This window comes from Halichondria panicea, chromosome 2 (genome assembly GCF_963675165.1).
Source record: "Halichondria panicea chromosome 2, odHalPani1.1, whole genome shotgun sequence".
Classification (NCBI taxonomy): domain Eukaryota; kingdom Metazoa; phylum Porifera; class Demospongiae; order Suberitida; family Halichondriidae; genus Halichondria; species Halichondria panicea.
In genome coordinates this window covers 2824187-2846569 of record NC_087378.1, presented here as the reverse complement: position 1 = coordinate 2846569, position 22383 = coordinate 2824187, and the positions used below count along the sequence as shown (strand labels likewise).

At 40.4% G+C, this 22383-nt stretch overlaps 3 protein-coding genes across 3 annotated transcripts; 1 reads left to right on the top strand and 2 right to left on the bottom strand.

Annotated features, from left to right (window-relative positions):
- Positions 1-54: 54 nt before the first annotated feature.
- LOC135331931 (U5 small nuclear ribonucleoprotein 40 kDa protein-like) lies at positions 55-15342 on the bottom strand. Its single transcript, XM_064527231.1, has 11 exons — positions 15159-15342; positions 15046-15102; positions 14725-14797; positions 14571-14664; positions 12231-12396; positions 10313-10435; positions 9123-9243; positions 7174-7256; positions 6842-6903; positions 5067-5170; positions 55-188 (listed from the first exon to the last, which is right to left on the bottom strand). Exons 1-11 carry the CDS (start codon positions 15279-15281, stop codon positions 136-138), a joined length of 1059 nt encoding a protein of 352 aa, XP_064383301.1. The 5' UTR covers positions 15282-15342; the 3' UTR covers positions 55-135.
- Positions 15343-15380: 38 nt separating this feature from the next.
- Positions 15381-19151, bottom strand: LOC135331902 (mucin-2-like). Its single transcript, XM_064527188.1, has 10 exons — positions 19000-19151; positions 18755-18844; positions 18561-18666; positions 18003-18143; positions 17631-17870; positions 17144-17426; positions 16572-16776; positions 16102-16300; positions 15833-15963; positions 15381-15621 (listed from the first exon to the last, which is right to left on the bottom strand). Exons 1-10 carry the CDS (start codon positions 19072-19074, stop codon positions 15520-15522), a joined length of 1572 nt encoding a protein of 523 aa, XP_064383258.1. The 5' UTR covers positions 19075-19151; the 3' UTR covers positions 15381-15519.
- Positions 19131-22295, top strand: LOC135331906 (dihydrolipoyllysine-residue acetyltransferase component of pyruvate dehydrogenase complex, mitochondrial-like). Its single transcript, XM_064527193.1, has 10 exons — positions 19131-19447; positions 19826-19882; positions 19945-20111; positions 20167-20409; positions 20522-20659; positions 20777-20862; positions 21018-21234; positions 21540-21695; positions 21749-21813; positions 21923-22295. The coding sequence occupies exons 1-10, from the start codon at positions 19207-19209 to the stop codon at positions 22050-22052; spliced, it is 1500 nt and encodes a 499-aa protein (XP_064383263.1). The 5' UTR covers positions 19131-19206; the 3' UTR covers positions 22053-22295.
- The last annotated feature ends 88 nt before the right edge of the window (positions 22296-22383 follow it).

The following is a 22383-nucleotide window of genomic DNA, read 5'->3' as shown; positions in this document are numbered from 1 at the left end:
TAGATACGAACTCCAGCATTCCAGATGATTATCCATTACCAATTATTATCAACAGGAAGTGGTCAAGTGTTAATCAACAAGGATATAAACACAGAAAGTACATGGTCAAATGAGGAACAGTAAAGGAAAAAGAAACTACAATTGAAGTTCTCCTAGATACAATGTCTTGTCACTTGAGCAAGAAAGAACTGCAGGGAGAAAGCAAAATGATTATAGGACGTCTTTTGTGCTGATGTACATGGCTTCTTTCGATTTGCTAAAACATTAATCTTGAGTGGGTAAGCTAAATAGAATCTACGTACACCTTAAAACAAAGCCAATAAAATATCTGGAACTAAGCACTCAAAAATGATTGTTTAGACAGTACCTTGTATGCTATAACTACATTGAAACCATGGTTACAGGACCACAACATTTTAACGTAAGTAGTAAATATAGGGATGCCTATTAACATGCTAGGGAGAGGAGTGAGCACACACCAAAAAAACATTAATAGCACATCCTAATTAGATAAAGAAGCAGAGCAATCCCACTACAAAAGTTAAAAGCGATATGCTTCTACTGAGTTGATACGATTTCATAAAGTAAACACAGTCAATTTAGCAACGAGGGGGGGAGCCGCCTCTTAGGCTCCACTCTACTTTACCCAAGGCTATTAATAGTCTCGACTACTATATTTGCTAGTAGTACGTGCCTGAGAATGAACTCCTCCACTAAACCTGTTGGATTAAGTAGATTAAACGCCATAATGTCTGTCTATATAACCTTTCCCCTGGCCTGAAAACAAAAATTATGGTTTTGCAGCAGTGCACGCACAATTGCTGCGATTCCAAATGCAGTTGTTAAGATGCAGGAATGTCAAAATTGCGCCACCCCTAAAAGTTGGAAATGGGAACAAAATACACCAAAGTTATATAATAGTTAGTAACTCATTTAGATACTACAGTAGAACCTCGCTAATCCGGACCCATTTAATCCGAAACCTCGCAAATCCGGACAAAATGGCAAACCGAAAAAGAGGAGGGGCTGTCAGTAGAATAGAGTACTGTGCATGCGCAATGTAAATTGCTTAGCTGAATCAGCAATAATTTTATTGATAAACTGCTCAAGACAATGGCCACTGCAAAGAAAACGAATAGAGAGCTCACAAGACTCACTGTATTGGAGAGAAAGTAGAGATAAAGACTATTCTAGCTAGCAGCTTCCCTTCTGGCCACAGTAATATCATAATACATGTATAAAAGTGTCTTCGTTAATGATATTCATAATCAATTAGTGACATCTGTTAATCCGGAAATTTCATGTATTCGGATGGGGTCTGGTCCCGCTCTATTCGGATTAGCGACGTTCTACTGTAGCGCGCATGCGCAAACCTTGCCTCGTTCGTGGCTTGACTACAATACAACAAGTTAAATTTTGCTTGACAACAGGATACTAAGTAAGTTGCAGATATGCTAAGTCCCATAGTACCTCCTCTGAGGCACTTTTCCCATGTACTTCCCACGTAGATCTTATCAACTAGTGTTAATAATAGAGTTATCCTTTCCTTCCACTTCGGAAGTGAGCAGAACGTAAAATTATTAACTGGTTGTAATTATTTGGCATGACTGTACAAGAGTATAAAGTAATATTATAGTACCAAAGAATGATAGAAAATCCTGTGCTAAGCATCATTGAACAGCTACATTGTGAATGCTGACATAATAATTATTGATGGTCCTCAATTACTGATTCTATAGCAATAAGTGCATCAATTAAACAATTATACCATAACTGCAACCAACAATACAGCCCCTGACCACCAACTCAATAAAGAAGTATTAGATAGCTTCCTAATTTGTTTCTAGGCACGTCTCAAAACAGCGGTCCTTTGCCTTTGCCATCCTGAGTGTCTAGCTGGATTGCATGTTGAAGCATCATGTGTGGGCGGTGGTAATTGGATATGCCAATTAAGTCTCCCACTATACCACTTGCATGTGCAGCTGTAGACCAATGTCATCAAATAATATTATTGAGGGGTTTTCCCAGACCATAAAGTTTATACGGTGTACGCTTTAACACTTTGTACATAACTACCGTGCACAGTTTTATAGCTCATAGTTATCTTAAATGCTGGAAAATTACCATAACAATCAGTAAATTACACGAACAATTTTCCAGGCAGTCAAATGCGAACTAAGGTGATGCTCTATTGACAAAACGTTATGATGACAAGACAGGCTACTATTCCACTTCCCACGGTCATTGACTGACGTTCACCGCTTAAAAATCCATATTTAACAAAGTTCAAGCTTCTGAAGGGTTGTGTTGCCAAGGAGACCTCACAATGTGTTGGTCACGTACACTAAAGACTTGGAAGAAGCCTTGTGTTGCACATGGACTAACTACATTTACACACCAAATACAAGCCAAAGTAAAGGTATTGACACAAATTGCACTGTATACGATTTATAAGTTAAGGATGATGAACCACCTTCTAAGGGTGGTGATGAGGTCGCTCAAGCCTAGGCAGGAAGGATCATTTCTAGGTTCAGAGGAAGAATGTTTGGTTTTCCTCTTGCTACAATGATAGACACTGACAACAAACTCCCAACATTCGAATTGCTATACAGGATATTAGTTAAAGTCAATGAAAAGATAATTTTCCTTGTTCTATTTTCTGGAACTGAGTTGCGTCTAGTGTTACAATTTCGATTATGATGGGTGGGAAGATAATCAAGATGGGAACATAAATGACAACTGATATTGTCACACAATCCTAGAATGAGCCTATGATCTAACCCCCATGAGTGCTGGTAGTGCTTGACACAAGAGTTCATCTCACTAAGTGACTTTCAAGTAATTGGCTGTGTAGGACTTCACCGTTGCCCCAGAGCCGCACTGGAGAAGCCATTACAAAATAAGCACCCATTGAAGCTATCACAACTTAAGCCGTTGAAAGGCTGGTGTCTAACTTAGGCTGCAAATACCCAGGTGATATCTATGATTTAATAGGGTAAATACAAACGAATGACACTTGTACAGTGAATAGATCGATGATGATGTATGTTGCTGGCAATTCACGCACAACGAAAGCTTGACAACACACTGGGGGAAGGAAGTCCTACAAGTAGTGTGTGTGGGGACAATACATGTGCACAACCGAATTTTCTGGGCTCTAAAAAGAAGCCCCAATACAGTAATAGTCTAACCACAAATTAAGGTGGAAATTTATATGCTATATCACACTTACAGTGCTTCATGTTCACAGAGGCAATACACACTAATAATGTGTAGGCAAATGCAATAGGGAAAAAAGTGAACACAAAAACATTTCCCTGTTACTTGCTGGCTGTGGAAATGTTTCTTGTTTTCTTAGTAGTGTTCTAATGATTACAATGGCAGCCAACATTAGAAACAAAATACAAGACAGCACCCCATCTTTATAAGTATATGCATGTAGCTCGGGTTGCACACAGAGACTTTTCCGTAAATACAATGTATGGTGGACACTAGATGTTGCTTAATACACCGATTTATCATGGGTAATGTGTTCATATCTGGTTACATCAGAGTATCAAATACACTCTGTATGTTAAGAGACCTGCTTCCACAGTGTAAACAGTGACACTCTATACTAAGTCACAGCCCATCCATACTTGGGCAATCAAAGTTGTCTCACGTTCTTAGGCACAGACTACCCTCTAGAGACATAAAAAGCAGCTCCTACCTAAAAGGGATGGTATACACACTTCTACCTACACGTACTACACAACACACCTCTTCCTGTTTAAATGCGGGGAGGTCATATGAGATCAATAGAATGAGAACTTTTTCTACTCTGACGTAATGGGAAACTGCTACAATAATACGCTGTGCATGTACATGTAACAGCTGCTCTGTGAAAAGTGTGAGCCAAATGGATGGCTATAATTATACTTGAACCAGACTCTAATTATAGGTAATGATTAGAAGCAAAATGTGGGAAAATATAATGTGATTAGAGGTGCACTAACTGCCACCGCAACAAGAATGCAGGAGACCAAACTGAAGCCTGCATGCTCACTGACAGACCTACACTACCAGTCACAAGATGAGTTGTATATAGGGACTATTGAAAGGGATATTTCACATTGCCTTGTTGATAAACTTCCTCTGCCATTGTACAACAAGGAATGGACACTTTAGCAAGTGATCAGTGATTTGTGACGAAATAATGAACAAAGAAACTTTTGCAAAAGAAATACAAATAAGGAATTGTACATTGGATGCAAGGATTTCTCAGTATTTGATTTCTATATCTACACGTGCATGTATGATACTGATGAGAGACAGAACAGGGGAAAAAACATTCTTGGACTACAATTAGCACTAAACTTTAGCGCACTAGACAACAAAAGAACTTTCATTTATGCCAACAGTGGAAATACGTCACAAATAATTATAAGAGGAACAACAAAACAAGCCTATAATCATTATGTCATGTACACAGTGTATGTATGTAGCATGGTGGAAAAGTGTAATTCACTCAATTATTTGCAGCCATATGCATCAAAAGTAATAACACTTTTACTTGAAATCCAATTAATTAGTACGACAGGTTGGATCATATTAAGTGAGATCAAGTTCCAGTAAAAATATTGAGATAAAAGCTGTAACTTGAGAACATCCACAATAGTGATCTTCAACTACCGTATTACTAGAATATTTTGCGAGCATCAAACATTTGCGAACTTTGTGATGGTTGATCAATTTGCAACAATAAAATCCACAAAACCTAAATTATTACTAGTAAATACACACGATCCTTGCCAGAACGCAATAGTTAGATCTCAAAGGGTCAAATTTTCTGCTGATTTGGCTCATTCGCAAAGGTTTTTCACCAGCAAAATATTCTAGTAATACGGTATACATGACCAGTGTCATGCATGCATCTAGAAACTTTTAATCTTGTTTAAGCACACATGTACCATGTACCAGATTGCTATGCCATTTTGTTGTGATACCAGCATGGCAACTGACAAAGTTGCTCTACAGAGAGCACTGCAAGACTAGACACTAGACACTACACATGATACGACACTTACTGATTGGTTCGTTGGGATGGAAGTCTACATCATTGACACTGCCCAGGTGACCAGGGAGCTTGTAGACCAATTTCTCAATCACTGTGTCCCATATATAGACAAACCTGGGAATGAAGAGTGTTATGTATGCAGGAGGAGCGGGCAAGGAGTATCAATGACTACCGTAATCAAGTAATAATGCACTTTGAAAACTGTGATTTGACTAACAAATTAACCGACTTAAGCTTTACGCTGTATTGTATTGGCTGCAGTATTATACTTCTATGCCAGAGAAGTCGTCAGGGTCAACCCAAAGATCTTAATCATAAAGCTGCTTCCGGAGGACTTTAATTAAATTCCATTCAGCTAGCTCAACGTGAATTGGAGACACTAAAGGAAGAGTAGATGAATGCAATTCAATTAAAGTCCTCCAGAAGCAGCTAGCTTTATGATTATTTTGACTCTGACGATCCTCCTCAGCTTTTATGCCCTCTTGGTAGGCCTGAGCTAATTATCCAATCAATTTCATTCCCTATTACAGTAGAACCTCGCTAATCCGAATAGAGCGGGACCAGACCCCATCCGAATACATGAAATTTCCTGATTAACAGATGTCATTAATTGATTATGAATATCATTAACGAATACACTTTTGTACATGTATTATGATATTACTGTGGCTAGAAGGGAAGCTGCTAGCTAGAACAGTCTTTATCTCAACTTTCTCTCGAGTCTTGTGAGCTCTCTCTTCATTTTCTTTGCAGTGGCCATTGTCTTGAGCAGTTTATCAATAAAATTATTGCTGATTCAGCTAAGTAATTTGCATTGCGCATGCACATTACTCTATTCTACTGACAGCCCCTTCTCTTTTTCAGTTTGCCATTTTGTCCGGATTTGCGAGGTTTCGGATTAAAGGGGTCCGGATTAGCGGGGTTCTACTGTATTTAAGAAGCTCTCATCTACGTTTTCAAACTAACATGAATGCAGTATAACCTTTAGCTTTTTCAACTATTATTATAGTGAGATTTGATGCTTTTAGATGATCTTTGTGATATTTCCACTACTCTCGCATGCGCAATAGTGTCTTGCATATGAAATTTGCCTATTATTCAACATTTCCAAGATGCTGCCTATTCGCTCAGGCCTACCTCTTGGTGCATTAGCACCAAGAGGTAGGCCTGAGCTAATTATTCGAATTTTATGTACATGTAGATTACTACATGTACATAAAATATACGGTTGCAACTCTTCAGTATGGGTGAAAAGGTCGTAAACACAACAAACAGTCCATTGATCAATATGCTTATCAGTAAAGGAAACAGGTTAGAGAAATATCTACAGTGTATGGCAACTGGTTAACCACCTTATCTAGAAAGGAAAATCCAAGAGTAAAGTTTATATACCCACCCGCACAAGATAACCAATGAATGGTAGGTACTTTCAAAAGTAATCTAGCTTTGACGATTAACGCCATGTCTGATCATTGAAGGCAACATATAACAGTGTGCACGAATACTTAGCAAAGGTGGGTATAAACAATGAAACATGACCACCTCTGGTCATTAGAGAGGAGTTAACATTTCAACACAATATCACTTTCGTCCAGCTGAAAAAATATTATCATAATAATTATACTACATGTATAACTAAGACGCTGTACACGTACATGCACGTGTAGGTGATATTGAACATGGGGTTCCTGTATATACCACAAGAAAAACATACTTATAATTATAGAAAAGGCTGCCGGCTGCCTTTGAAGGGCTGCTGACAAGGTACTACTAGTAATCAGATACCTGTCTGAGGAGCCAGCTGTGACCTTTCTACCATCCGGAGACCAAGCACACCTGAGCAAGTTCTGTGACACAGCAAAAAAACAGGTCATTATTGTGTCATTGCATGAGGTGGAAAGTATGCATCACTATTAACAGTGGAGAAAGAAAGTGTACCATTGTTAAAGAGTGAGACATGCATAATACAGGCATATTACAAGTACACAAGGCATTATTTAGATGTTTTGAGTGGATATGTTGACAGCAAGACCCTGTAAACGGACCAATTTCATGCCTCAATGGTGGCATTGTGTAGACAGATGTGTGGTACAATTGCACATTAGTAATAAGCTCACCTTTTCAAATCCGTGCTGGTTCCCCACCAGCACCTTCAGTTGCCGATCGGCAGGTGCAAAAGGTCGAACATCCCATATTCGTACTATAATTATGAAGGAAAAAGCAAAGCAATTTACACTGGTTGAGTGCATGTAAATACATTGGCCTAATGACTTTCAGTATATAACATAGATTTGGAATACAGATTCCGTAGTTTGAGCCCAACCAATAAGTTATACCAAATAAGAGTGTAAACATGTATGTAAAGTGCAGCATACACGGAAGTGGGAAAAACCACCTAGACAAAGTTTTAGACGTGAAGTAATGACAGAACAATCCCAGCTAGCTTGCCTTCCTCTCCAGGATATGGCTGCAAATACCACCAAATAACATGCTCACATATAGTTATTGTACGTACATGTAGCAGCTGTCCCAGACGAACGTGCCACAACACAGGATAAGACTCTGAACAATCAGCAGTACTCTAGACTACAATTAGCTAGAACCAACAAAATCCAGTGCTTATAGGTATTGTGAGCGGTGCTAGAAGAGGTACACAAATACACAGTCATTGAGGTAGTTTACATGTAGACCATCAACAAAACTATTTTAATAACGAGGGTGTTCGATAAACCTACTAATACCATTTAAGAGCAGCTTGGCTCAAAACGACTTTTTTGTAATTTAATATAACCATAGTGTTGAAATTATCTCTGCACACAACCTCCAAATTTGAAAAGGGCAAACTTGAAGACACGTCTCTGGTTATTCAAGAACTGTCTGACTGAAAACAACACACTGTCGTGTGTGTATATCATTTTACTGTTGTATGGTCTTTAAGTAGACACAACATGATGTTAAAGGATCCGTATATTATTCAAACCACATGAATTCAAGCTAAGGAAAGGGTGTGGCAATGTAAGACAGAACCAGAGACACATCAAACAATAACTCGATCATCCGTTACATCCTATATTAGTCTGTGATATCAACAGACATGATAGTGATGGTGAAATAAGAGCAGAGCAACAGTAATCAGACCAGGTAGGGAGGCCTAATTGGCACTCAGAATAAAGAAATAGAAAGAAGCTGGGAGGTGGCTCACTCCTTGTTTTACAATTGAAATAAATATGCTAAACAGAAAAAGATATCAAAATATTGATGATGAGATCAATCGACGGGATGTGCTTGTTGCACATACTATTTAAGGAATCTTTGGGATGTAACTTAAGTTATTACTTATTACTGTCCACTATACATGAGAATTTATGGGAGTAAACCTCCGAGGACGAGGGCAAAGTTCCGAGGCCAAGGATAGTTTACGTTGCCATAAATTCGAATATAGTGGACAACAACAAGTAACAATAAGTGTTATACACCCACTGGAATGAAAATTAGCTAACAGTCTCAAAGCTATTAATATTGTAGCCAGTGCTAAGCTTCTAGCTCTTCGTACTAACTTGTCCATGTCCAAGCAGTGAGCCCCACCTTTTTAGGTGTTTAGCGAGCCCCACCCATCTGTCCTTCCCTTGCCAACAAGTGTCCAGCTTCTTTTTGGCGGTGCAGATTTAGTATAAAATCAGTGCACCCTCAAGGCAAGGGAGATTATGAGGAATGCGGAGTTGATGGTAGTTACACCCCAGTTGCTATGATACAGACCCCAAGTAGGGTATACTTACTGTGTATCCATTCAATACAGAAATGTTCATTAAGTAAACTGGTAGTGAAAAACTGAACAGCCATAGCTAATTATCATGCAGCTACAGCTTCTTCATCATTTCTGTACTGATAATTTATTGTACTTTATACCCTCAGCTTATAATTCCCTGGGAAACTATGATATTATGGCTCATAGTTCCCTGCTAAACACACACAAGTGGGATTTAATCTCACAAAACTAATTGCTTGATATGATTTTGAACCATGAGGTACAAACTATGATTCCTAGAACAATTTGCATGGACCTCACCAGTGTTATCCATAGAGTTAGATAGGAGATAGTGACCATTGGGGCTGATACTGAGTCCAGTCACAGTGTCAGAGTGACCTGTCATTGAGTACACCACTTCGTTACGTCGCATATCCCAAACCTGCAAAAGATGATTGCCATATAGAAGTACTTGTAACTACATGTAGTAAGTAGGATCAAGTGTCAAAGATCAGACTCAAGAATACAAACCACAGTGGATCACAGGAATTGAGTTTTAGTTATTGCCCAGCACAAGTGCAAAATGCCAAATATTGCACTGGAGCAACATAATGCCCTCGGGCATTATGTCATCTAGTGCAATATTTGGCACATTGCACGAGGGCGCCTGCAATAACTACACATGTAACTTGTTAAATGGCGTCAAACTCTTCTGATTGGTCAAGTTTTTCTCTAAAAAGGGAAGGAACCTATAAAAGGGACCAATTGAGTTATTCGGTGGCTGCAGGGTGGGCCTAAGTCAAAAAGCAGATTTCATCCACTGCATCCCTAATGTCAGGGGCAGATCCAGGAATTTTGAAAAGGGGGGAAAATTAACAGAAACGTTTTTACTAAGTTTCAACAATTCATCTTGCTCTTCAGCTCTGCTTCAAAAACTAGATGGTCTGCTATTCTGCATGCTATGCAATAATATTATTGTAGGCATATCCTGTGACGTGTGCTGCTCTAAGCCACACCCACTTCCTTGGAAGTTGCAAGCTGAGTATCCAGATCTTATTCGAGTCAATCTACGGTGACCACTGGTCTTCTAGCAAGAAAGGGGGGGTAGGGTTTCATTTAGGATTAAAAGTTTGGGTGGAAGGTTTACGCACGCCGCAAAATGTTTAGCCACTCCCACATTGTTGACCACACCCCCTATTACATGCTAGTTGCATCACAGTAGATCTAGTTACATATTGCCAGGAGTTACTCATGTACTCCTGATATTGCACATAGACAGTACTAATGTGATGATGTCATTATTATAGCCCACTAGATGAAACCCTGGCCAGGGGGGGGGGGGGGCACATTCCCTGCACTGGATCTGCCACTACTATGTTCTGGTATATTGCAGTGCAATGTATGGTAGTGATGCAACATATACAGAGCACTTGATCTGCACACTCACTGGGTGGCAACAAGCATGTTATAAACACATACATATGTAGTAGATATTACACACATAATTATACCTTGATGTCATTATCAAGCCCTCCAGACATTATCTGGTCACCAGAGTCATTGAACTTCACTGCCATAATCTGATAGGTGCTATTGAGCGTGCACACAGGAGCTCTCTTTCGTACATCCCACACCTACAAACAACAAATCCCACTTGTATTTAGCACAACACAAAACCTTAAGAGTATATATTCATTATACCTCGGTGCGCATACGGTAGTGTGTTTGTGTAGACTGCTACAGCTGCTCAAGGATCAATAAAGTGCAAGTAAGAGTTTCTATAGGCTTCTAGTCATATTTTCTATTTGTGGATTAGCAAAATAATGCTTCGTTCTCGAGCTACACCTACATGTAGTTCTGCTTACTTGGTGCAACCTTTTCAGAAGAGTGCGTTAGCAAAACTTGTCCACGGAGTATTGCTACTCATTTAACTCGGCACTAGAACGATAGCTATTGGTAGCTGCAAGAGTGAGAAGAGAGCTGCAAGGCTCTACTGACGCAGCAGCCAATAATTTTAGACACTGTACTTTTGGCATCCTTTATGATATATGTGTGTATTAGTAATACAACCGATAATCATAATTATAATCACATCATAAGACACCTATCCTTTCTAATCATATGATGTACTATTACTGTATTAGACAATGAAGCAGCACTATTACTGTATACCGTGTCTTGAATGTGAGGTTCTTTTGGTTGCAAATTGCTAGTTTCTGCATAAATCGCGATTGAAAGACACACAAAGAGTGAGTATGTGAAGCAATTCGCAATAGCTAGAAACGCAATCACGTTTGTACAGTGCATTCGTATTCGATTAACCATGCATTCGAAACCCGATATACAGTAATTATAGTGTATCACATCAAGATCAGTAACAGTACATTAGGGTGTCATACAGGATTTTGAAGTAGAGGGGGGAAATGAGAAAAGTAACCAGAAAATGTTGCTAAAAAAAGGTCAACTGTTATTTCAATACCCAGCTATGGACACTCAGTCATAATTGAAAGGGGGGGGATATCCCCCCTTTCCCCCCTGTATGACACCTTGTACATGTACATCTTCAAGTGCTGCAATTCCAAGGGGATTGTTTTAGAATAACGACAGCGACTAAAACTGTAGCATTATAACTACTGTAAAACCTCAATTTAAGGCGACACTTTTAAAAGCCATTGGTCGCTTCTTTTGTGGGTAAACAATTATGTTGAAGTAGTTCTGGTGTTGCATATTTAGAGGGTTGCATTGAAGGCAACATTCTGTGATTCCCTAGATACTTATAACCAACCCAATGCCTAGCAATCTTCTCCATTCTGGCGAGTTATCCAGTGTATAGAATGTTTACTACATGTAGATTCATGAGTACCCAGGGCCCCCTCCCCTCTCTCCCATCAAAGAGCTCAGCGAATCCAATCTGTTTGCCAACTATTGCCAGCCAGTACAGCTCTAGCTACATGTACGTACAGCACCTGAACTATACTCCAGCCTATAGTCTAGGCTTTTTAATTCAAAAATTACATTTTGAGCTCCTGGTAAACATCAAGATACAAAAATTTTAACATTGAGCTCCAGGTAAACATCACCTCAACAAAATGCTAAAATTAATGGTAACATTGAGCTCCTGGTAAACATCACCTCAACAACAAAATGCTAAAGGTTAACATTGATCTCCTGGTAAACATCACCTAAACAAAATGCTAAAATTAATTGTAACATTGAGCTCCTGGTAAACATCACCTCAACAAAATGCTAAAGGTTAACATGCATCTGCAATTCTACAAGATGCATGTAATAATTGTTAACATTTAGCCCTGGTAAACACCACTTCTACAAGATGTAAAATGTTAACATTTATCTCCTGGTAAATATAATATAACTTTTGAAACGTAGTGCTAAACAGTGGGGTGCGACTCACAGTCACGCCTTGCTTACTTTAATGTTTCCATCATCAGAACCAGTGGCCACAATGGGGGCACCTCTCCTCACAGGAGAGCAGGTATTGACAATTGAAGAATGACCCTTGAGCTTCTTTATCCTCTCTCCCACCTCACAATCCCACACTGCACCGGTCTTGTCCACCGAGCACGAGAACAACATTCTATAAGGAAGATACAACAACTATCACACTACTGCATGAACATTTACATTTAATGTTAGAGTTACAACTAAAAGTGTTGCACGAAAATATTTCTCCACACAGATGTACTTGTTTATAATAACTATAATTATATAGACACGAGTAGATGAATAGAGTGAACTTCCCCCATTAGCAACCACCTCTGAAGACCGACCAACCAATTATAAAAACTTATAACTAGAAAACTCATATCTGGATTGAAACTACACAGGCTCTGTTCTTTATCACAATCGTTCAATAAGATAAAATACGGTATTAATTGGAGGAATAAAAAAAGAAATAGAGGGTTAAAAAAAGGAGAACCTGTATCGGGAAGTCGCCTGAGGGTAGAAGGGTGGTAGAAAGGTGAAAATGAGCGTGGGCATGCAGAGCTAGAGATGTTGGACTGCCCACGTAGTAACAGTAGTAATAACACTTTGCCTGCAGCAAGCTGGACATGAACTTAGAACTGGAAATTTGCAAACTGTTTATACAAGCTAGCTACAGTATTACTAGTATGTTTTGCGAGCATCAAACTTTGCGATGGTTGATCAATTTGCAACAATAAAATCCGCAAAGCCTAAATTATTACTAGTAAATACACACGATCCTTGCCAGAACGCAATAGTTAGATCGCAAAGGGTCAAATTTTCTGCTGATTTGGCTCGTTCGCAAAAATTGTTCACCCGCAAAATATTCTAGTAATACGGTAGCTATACTCTAGATCGTGTGTTTGATTATCATCTAGCAGGTAGCTACTGTCACCAGAGCTGGCCACGCTGGTTCCCTGACTTAGTAGCTTGGTACCTTGGCAGTGTCTCAGTATAGTCTGAATGCGGGGGAGAATACCTTACGTCACGATTGTGGGCTACATATCGCCCACGTTTATAAGAATCCTTATGGATCACACGATTTCCCAAACCAGACCTTACTTTTTCTTAACTGTACACCCATTTCTTTCTTTGCTGCCTCATTCTTTTTTTTTGCTTCTATTTATGGATGAACAATTACAACACCAAGAAAAAGTAAGGCCTGGGAACGAGGCTAGAAACTACCTACAGTAGTTTATAACAGTTCAACACCAACCACTTCTTAGGAACTACTCTACTATAACGAGCAGTTTCAATTACTTTTGACACTAAGATTTACCTAAATGGATAGCCCCTGCTGATCGAATCAATAGTTTTATTAACCCAAGGCTGGTTGGTGTCCTTATAAGTACAATATTCAGACTGTGGGAAAGCAGCACACATCTCAAGCCTATTTTCCCACAGTCATACAAGATTATGCACAATATCTCTACACACGTACCAGTGGCAGTCACAATCTGGGCACCTGATACATAGTCTGCATTTTCTCGATGTTTACGATGAACTATACCTAATATAAAAGATGCGTCTACTATGTAATCTTCGCGGTTGTACATGTAGTTAGCGTTAGCCAAGGGAACCTAACTCAACCAAGGAGGTTACAAAAGAAAAGACGCATATTCGCGTATTCTACAAGTTGGGTGGGGTCTATCTCATCAGAGTGAGGTGCAAAGCATTTAACCTTTGCTACTTATAGGTATCTGATTAGCGTTGTCTTTGTTGCATAATAGTCACATAACTATCTCCACGGGATCCATTAATCCCAATCACACTCTCTATATATAAGTTGGTGCCATAGCTAGCTATAGATGAAGTCCAACAAGGTTAGTATAATATTGAAACTGAACAAGAGCCGTAAAGTAAATCAAACTGCAAGTTTGACCCTTGTATGCCCTTAGAAGACTGGGGTGTTCCAGTTGGAGTCTACTGCCCTTTCCAAGCATACCGATTGGCATTACCCAATCTGGTGTATTTACCTGATGGGTAATTAGTCTCTAGGTCACTTAGTCTTAAGCAACATCTTTTTTCATCACATATTATAGCTGTTTTAGTGTTTTCTGTTTGCCCATTTTGCTCGTTTGTTCCTGTATCTATGGTGATTGTTGAACTGGTCACATAATTATTATGCAACAAAGACAACGCTAATCAGTAGCAAAGATTAAGTGCTTCACACCTCCTCTGGGACTGCATTGTCAAGTGATACATACTTCCCTATAGATAGAATAGATCTCTTCATGGTTTCTGATGGTATCTGATAGTGAATGATTGACTGAGCTCGGTACTCACGTTCCATCTGTTGAGTACTGTATCTCCATGATGGCACCAGTGTGTCCTTTCATCACCGCAAAATTTTCACAGTCACCATAAACGTTCCACAAGACTGCACATACAGGTATAAAATTTATTCTTTAGCCATGGAAACAATTAATTAAAAACCTACAGATGAGTCTGTCATTTGCAGCAGAAGCCAGGGTGCCGCCAGTTGGGCTGAACTTGGCACTCAGCACACCAGCCTGTGGAAGAAGTACAAAAAGAATATACATGTATAAATTGCAAATGCGAACACGAGCAAAATTACAGCATCAGGTCATCAATGATCAGCACTGCAGTATTGTACTAAAGCTTGGTGGAATGCAATTAGTAAATTAATATTAATTGTTTCACATGTATCAGATCTACGCAGCCACTGTGTCTTTGTGTAATAGAAAAACAAGGGGTCCCGGCCATTAAAAAACTTCTAAAAAGGTACGTATATATATACCTCATGTCCATGTAGTTGCATGATGGGAGCTTCCAGTGATGAGGATCGGGGAGGCCCCTGTGTACACAAAATACATGTTAGCCAGGGTGAGAGGGCACTAATTGGAAACCTACCGAAAGCATGATCTGCTTCCTACTTGCATTTTCAGACACAGCCACCAAGTCTTGCCTAGGCCGTTTGACAGCCACTATAGCTGTACTTAACTCTCCTAAACGTTTCTGCCCGGCAAAACTCATAATGTCTTGCTGTGGCCTCTACACTTAATGTTTAATGACCTTTGACCCTTACTGCATCCAAACAAGATCAGTGGTTTGGAGACACTATACATATCTGCATTTAACATGAACATTTTTTTGATTTATAAAATTACAGGAACGAGGTATATGACTCTTTGCACTTCTTTGTATTACAGGAAAATTGCATTTAGAAATAAACTTGCATTGCATTATTAAAGGTCCATTATTAAAGGTCAGTTTATAATTGCTCTGCCCATCCGTGTGGGTCATGAGTTGGTGACTCCTCCTTCCATGGATGGCCCACAAGGGGTGGTGGTGGTGGCAGCTGTACTTCACTCTCCTGCAGAGAGAGGTGAGGGGTAAGTATGGCCAGCAACATAACGCTAATTACAGCGCTAAATAATGATTTTCCAGATAAAACAAGAAAAAACAATAATTCTAGTTTTGTGCTTATATTGGAGTGGTGCTGACTTGTAATTAGATGACTTAATTGTAGTATCGGAATTAAACACTATAATCTCTCATGCAGTATAGGACAAGAGCATACTCACCGTGTCACTGGTACCAGAAACAAGTGGTCTGGATTTAGGAGCCAGCCCACCCCACGTGTCCTGAGACACTAGGGTGACGTTGGACGTCTCACTGGAGCTCTTCCACTTATTAGCTGAAGATGCCTCTGAGTCTAAACACACACAGGGAATCAATGATTATGAAAGCACACTGTGTGTCATGTGTGTGAACGTACAAGCAGGAGAGAATGCAATAGTGAGTAGACATGCTTCAAAGTGTTGTGCATGGACTGAGAGGTAACTAAACTCACCAACTTCTGTTCCGACTTCCCATTGAGGGAAAGAGGCATGGCTTCCTACCTGAGATGCACTCTCAAAGTCGCTACCTGCCCCTTTTGTGACAATGATGGCTGACATCTCAGTAATAGGTTCATCTCCAGTCAACATCTTGGCACAACGGGCACACAGGAGAACCATGAAGTCTACCTTAGTGTCCTTAGGCAGTGATGACTGTACAACAAATTTCCATAATACATGTACTACACATGATTAAAATATGCCAACGGTAAGTTTCTCTATACATTTACTGTGTACACTGTATGTTGTCGCTTGGCTATAGTGCAGCACTGTACACTAACTCAGTACATAGACAATAGTAAGGCCGACTGAATGCAAGTACAGTACACCTCAACAATGAAAGCTGGGAAAATTTAGCATACACATGTAGATCGAGTTTCATGTATAATTATCATGTACTGTACGTAAATACATGTCTGCTCACCAGTTTATTCCCAGGGAGTCCAGTGACTCCCTCATCCTCGAGAGCACCTGCGTCCTCAACTGCCTCCACACACTCGTCCTCACTCTCCTCACACCCATCACTGTGGTAGCCGAGGGAAGGGGGCGTAGTGGACAGGTCCTCCTCCCGGGGACTGAGGTGAGACTTGGGTCTCTTTGGAGAGCGCTTGTTCTTGGCCTGCTTCATACTACAACAAATAATAGATACATTACACTGAAGGTACACACACGAGTGTATAGCCAAGAATCAATATCACTATAAAGTAGGCATGTTAAACTGATCACATAATTGTACGAATCACATAATCATACACATGTGCACAGGATTTAAACACTCACACCAAGGGCGTATAAAAAGAGAGAGGGCATGCAACTGACTATCAACACTACGTGCGAACAAAAACCAAAGCCACAGACCGGATATACTATGTACTGTACACATTATTTTTAGTACTTTTCCACTTTTCCACCGCCCCCTTTACTTTTTGCTCGCAACAGATGCCCTCTCTCTTTTTATGCGCCCTTGCTCATACCTGCTATAAAATGGGAATTTACCTCATTTTCATCTGTAGCAGTGAGTTGAGATTGTTTCCTGAGCAGTCACAGGTTTCTTCATCCTCACCCCTCTCACTGCCACTATCCACATTGGGCACGCTCACTTCGTCATCGTCATGGTGATGGAGTGTCGACTTGATACTAGTTTTTTGGGGCTCTCCAAAAAACTCAGCAATTTTTTCGGCACTTGGTTCTGTTTTAACAGGAGCTGAATCTTCTTTTGCAAGAGGCTTTTTGGCTGCTTGTGTGTTGGCTGGCTTTTTAATAGGAGACTTTGGCTTATCTGCACATACATGTACAACCAATTACCACAACAATTAGATACTAATTCAACAAAAGCCACACTAGTTGCACCTCAATGCCTTCTACGTTTAACTTCTTTTCAAGCAGAAAACGAGAGAAAGAGTAAAACATTGTCAACTGTGCATTGTCTCCAAATGAGCAACAAACAAACAATAATTATTATGTTTGACATTAATATGCACACCTTTAGCTGATTGCACAGTAGTGGCTTTCTTCACTGCTCCTGGGCTGGCCTTTGAGCTCCCAGTAGTAGGTGGTCTCAGTCCAGGTCGAGAGGCTGTTTTGGTGGGGGTGGATTTGGCAGAGGAGCTGGCAGAGGAAGTGGAGAGCTTTGAGGGAGGCTTGAGACCAGTGGCCTTGGAGGGCGATGAGAGAGAGCTCTTACCAGAGGCAGGGGCTGTAGTCGGCCTCTTAGGAGATGAGGCTATTATGGGAGAGAAATTATTCTAATTGCCGACACTGATACAAGTATTAAAAATCTGGAGTGCACAAATCTAACGAGTGTATGCTAAAGGCAAAAGGCCTTTATCATCTGAGCCGCAATCCTTGTACTCACTAGAAGTTGGTGGCTTGAGTTTGGCCCCAGCAGCAGACTTAGTTGTGACGGTCTTAGTTCCGGCAGTGGTGGGACGCGTCTTTGTGAGGGAGGGGGAGCTGGTTGAGGTGAGTCCTGCCCTGGACTTGGCAGCACTTGGACCTACACACGAAGAAACAGTTTCCAACAACACACAGTATACACTGATAAGTGCACACCTGATGCACATGTACTTTATTAGACACTCGTTTTCACTATAGTAACCCATGGAATTTTCCAGTAAATATGACATGTGTGTACAGGGCAGTAGGTCAGTACTATGGCTATAAAGCCATGATGTGCCACCATGGCAAAACATGCTTTATCTAAACAACATACATGTACTAACAGTTCAAAGTAGCACTTTTAAGTTCCTGATAAGTAAACACTACAAGTACGTAGGTCTACATTACATTATAAAACAAACGAGTTACAGATACGTTGGCTTTTTCATTCTAGCTACAAAGGTGTACTGCCATTGTTACTTTGGTATAAATATACCCTTGTCCCCATACACAATGTAATGGTATAGGAGCATACTCTTTAATTTGGAGGCAGTAGTTGGAGCTGTAGTACCAGTGACTTGAATGCGTGATGACTTGAGGCTGGAAGCACCACCGGACGTGGCTGGTCGAGGTACTGCACCCTAGAAGGACAGTACAATTCATTAGGAAAGTCTACATACCACTGCTATATTAATAGGAGGCTGATTAAGTTTCAATGTAATACATTACCTTCTTTTTCTGTTTGAGAGCTTGTAGCTTAGAGATCAGAAAATCAATTGGATCTATAGGTAGATCCTTTATTATCTTCGTTCTCAAGTCCTTAGGGAAGAGGCAAATTTAACACCGTGTCATGATTATTTAATGTATGCGTGCTGAGAGTTGTGCATATTGGACTATTAAAGACTATCTTTGGACTGAGCCAGAGTGAGATTCACTGGTACACAGAGTAATAGCCTTAAAACATATGTACTCACTTGAAAAAGTGAAGATATCTTGTGCTTGTCCAGATAGTTCTGAACTTTTTCACTTGGCCCTCCTTCACCAGCCATTTCTTTGAACTCTGAACCTATAGCAGTGTGACTTGCGGTTACATCATCCCAAACAAAGGGCAAAGGGGAGTGGTTTAACGTCGAGTTTCTGCTTCATACATTAAGAGCTAAGGCAGCCTGCTTTTTCCAAGGATGTACAGGGCAAGAAGCTTGTTTCAGTTGCCAAGAACATTTCACGTGTCCATAAGGAGAACTCTTGGCTTTAGGACAGTGCACAGGAGTGCTTCTTGTCTACCAGGTGCTACAGCTACACTCAGAAACCAGCATGTCACTCTGAGGTCGAGGAGCACTGGTGTGGGGCTGTGGAGTGGAGTGCAGACTGGATTCTGTTCACCTGTGTCTCCACTGGTTTCATTCAACAGAGGATATGCAGGTGAGATCAAAAAGCATTCACAGCATAGGGCGTATATATATATATATATATATACCGTAGTTGTAAATACAGCGCCAACTCAGACTGAACGCAAAAGCGACAACGGTTTCTGATTTTTTATGGTGCTTATAAAAGGAATACCAAGAGGAATACCAAGGCAAGCGCCTTTACTGTAACAGTAGATCCAGCTGCATACTAAGAGAATTCTAGATCCTACACTAGCTGTAGTGCATAAGCGCCAGCGGATTGAACGTGTTTTGGGGGTTCTAAAAGTGCGCCACTCCAAAGTGTACTTTTTTCTGGCACTGTATAATTATGCATAAATCAACTACGGTACCTGATAAATGACTAAGCTCACTCTCTCCCATTTCTTATCAGATCTACCAAACCATATCCTGGTAAACCTCCCAGCCCTCTCTCCCACCATGGAAACAGGTATGCTTATAATTATGTAACTTTGTCGTTTAGGTGTAGCATAATATACTCCACCCTCTTAGGCACTATTCTCTCTTGGGAGCTCGCTGAGGGGGATGAGATCGAAGACGGAGATGCGATAGCCCAGGTGGAAACAGACAAGGCTACAATGGACATGGAGGCACCTAGAGCTGGTTACCTTGCCAAAATCATCGTGCCCGCCGGGTCGAAAGATATTCCCTTAGGGAAGGTATGGTTGGAAGTCCCTCAATCAGCAAATCAATAATGATATTATCTTCTTACAGTTGTTGTGTATCATTGTGGAGAATGAATCTGATGTCGCGGCATTTAAAGACTTTCAGCCTTTAGCTGAGGATGCACCACCGGCTTCCACCCCTACACCAGAGGCACCAGCTCCACCACCTTCACAGCCCACACCCTCTTCTTCACAACCTTCACAACAGCCTCTAACAACACCCACTGGAGGGAGAGCTATTGCCAGTCCCTATGCCAAGAACCTTGCATCTCAGCAAGGAATCAACCTTCAGGTACATATTACATGCTGTAACTCAAAGCATACTTTCTAAGAAAACATTATATAAAGACGATTCTATGCTAAATGCGATAATTATGTGAGACTGTGTTGGTTTCCTTCTGTAGAGTGTGCAAGGCAGTGGTCCCGGAGGTAGAATTGTGTCCAAGGATCTGCTGAGTATAGCAACTCAACCACTGGCAGCAGCTGTCGCCTCCCCAGACGGCGGTGACTATACTGACATTGAACTTTCAAATATGAGGAAGGTGAGTGTCTCAATTCGTACCAATTCTTTAGGGTGCCTTTCTACTCATATTTCTATATAGAACATCATGTAGCTAATGGTCCATGTAATTGAACTGTCTTTTGCTTGTCCACAATAGACTATTGCAAAGCGTCTTCAGCAGTCCAAGCAAAACATTCCTCATTACTACTTGACTGTGGACATCACTGTGGACAGCTTGCTCAGGTAAGAAATCACTGCAAAAACTAATTAACCATGAGTGTGCTTTTGGCCGCATTTTGAAGGAATTGTCTCCAAGAATAGGAGTGTTGTACAGTACAGTAAATCTCTCTCTCTTTCTTAGAACTAAGCGTACAAATTGTATGCATATACAAATATAGGCTACGTCAGGAGTTTAATCATGAAGCTAAACACTTCAAGTTGTCTGTAAATGATTTCCTGATCAAGGCAGCTGCTCTGGCCATGAACACAGTGCCTGAAGTGAACTCCAGCTGGATGGAGACGTTCATTCGTCAACACCACAGTGTGGACATCTGTGTGGCAGTGAGCACTGATGGAGGTCTCATCACACCCATTGTGTTCTCAGCACAGAACAAGGTACATGTAACTAGTGCGCATGTAAAGCAGTTGATTCAAATTGTGCATTTACAGCTGAGCCTAGGGTCCTGTATTAAACACCTCCCTAATAATGGTTATGTTTCCTATACTTACTGATAACGGAGTTGTACTGGTGCAAAACTATTGACAGTTTCTCAGTACAATTAATACACTGAATCAGCCGCCCTAGGAAGGACTTTCCCAGGGCGGCTGATTCATGAGACTAACACTAAATTTGCTGGGACTAAAAGGCTACCAAAGCCAGTGATTCGATCTACAACTAATTTTTTTCTTCTCTTACTCAGGGGCTGATGGCGATAAATGCCGAGGTAAAGGAGTTGGCGGAGAAAGCTCGTAGTGGGAGACTACAGCCACGAGAGTTCCAAGGTGGCACCTTCACCATTTCCAACCTAGGAATGTATGGGATCAAACATTTCACAGCTGTCATCAACCCACCACAAGTAAGTGTACGCCTCTGTGTTGTGAACAACTCTCATTGACTGTAAATATGCAGTCTTGTATCTTAGCTGTCGGTGGTGTGGACAAAAGAATCATTGTTGATGAGAACAGCATCAAGGGGTAAGCGAATCATGATTTCATAACCTGTATGTTCGTATATGTGTATATACCGATCTATTTTATCGGACACTTTTTGTTAACACACATTCCAAGTTGTCCCTACATCCAGGTTCCGTAGTGCTGATGTGCTGACTGTGACGCTGAGCTGTGACCACAGAGTGGTGGATGGGGCGGTGGGTGCTCAATGGCTTGCAACTTTCAAAGACCTTCTTGAGAAACCACACACTATGCTTTTGTAACACACTATAGCTATAAATTATGACTGTTGTATTTTCAAATAGCTTCTACAGAGATATATTTGGTCATATTATTTTATGTACCAGTATTACACACCTCTTATTATGTAAACAACAGAATTGTTCTGCAATTAATGTAGGTAACACACTAATTATATATAGCTATAAATTATGACTGTGTTGTGTTTTAAATACTTCTACAGAGATATTGGTCATAATTATTATTTTATATGCACCAGTATTACACACGTGAACAACAGAATTGTTCTGCAAATAAAATGTAACACACTTTAATATAAATTTTGACTATTGTATTTTCAAATAGCTTCTACAG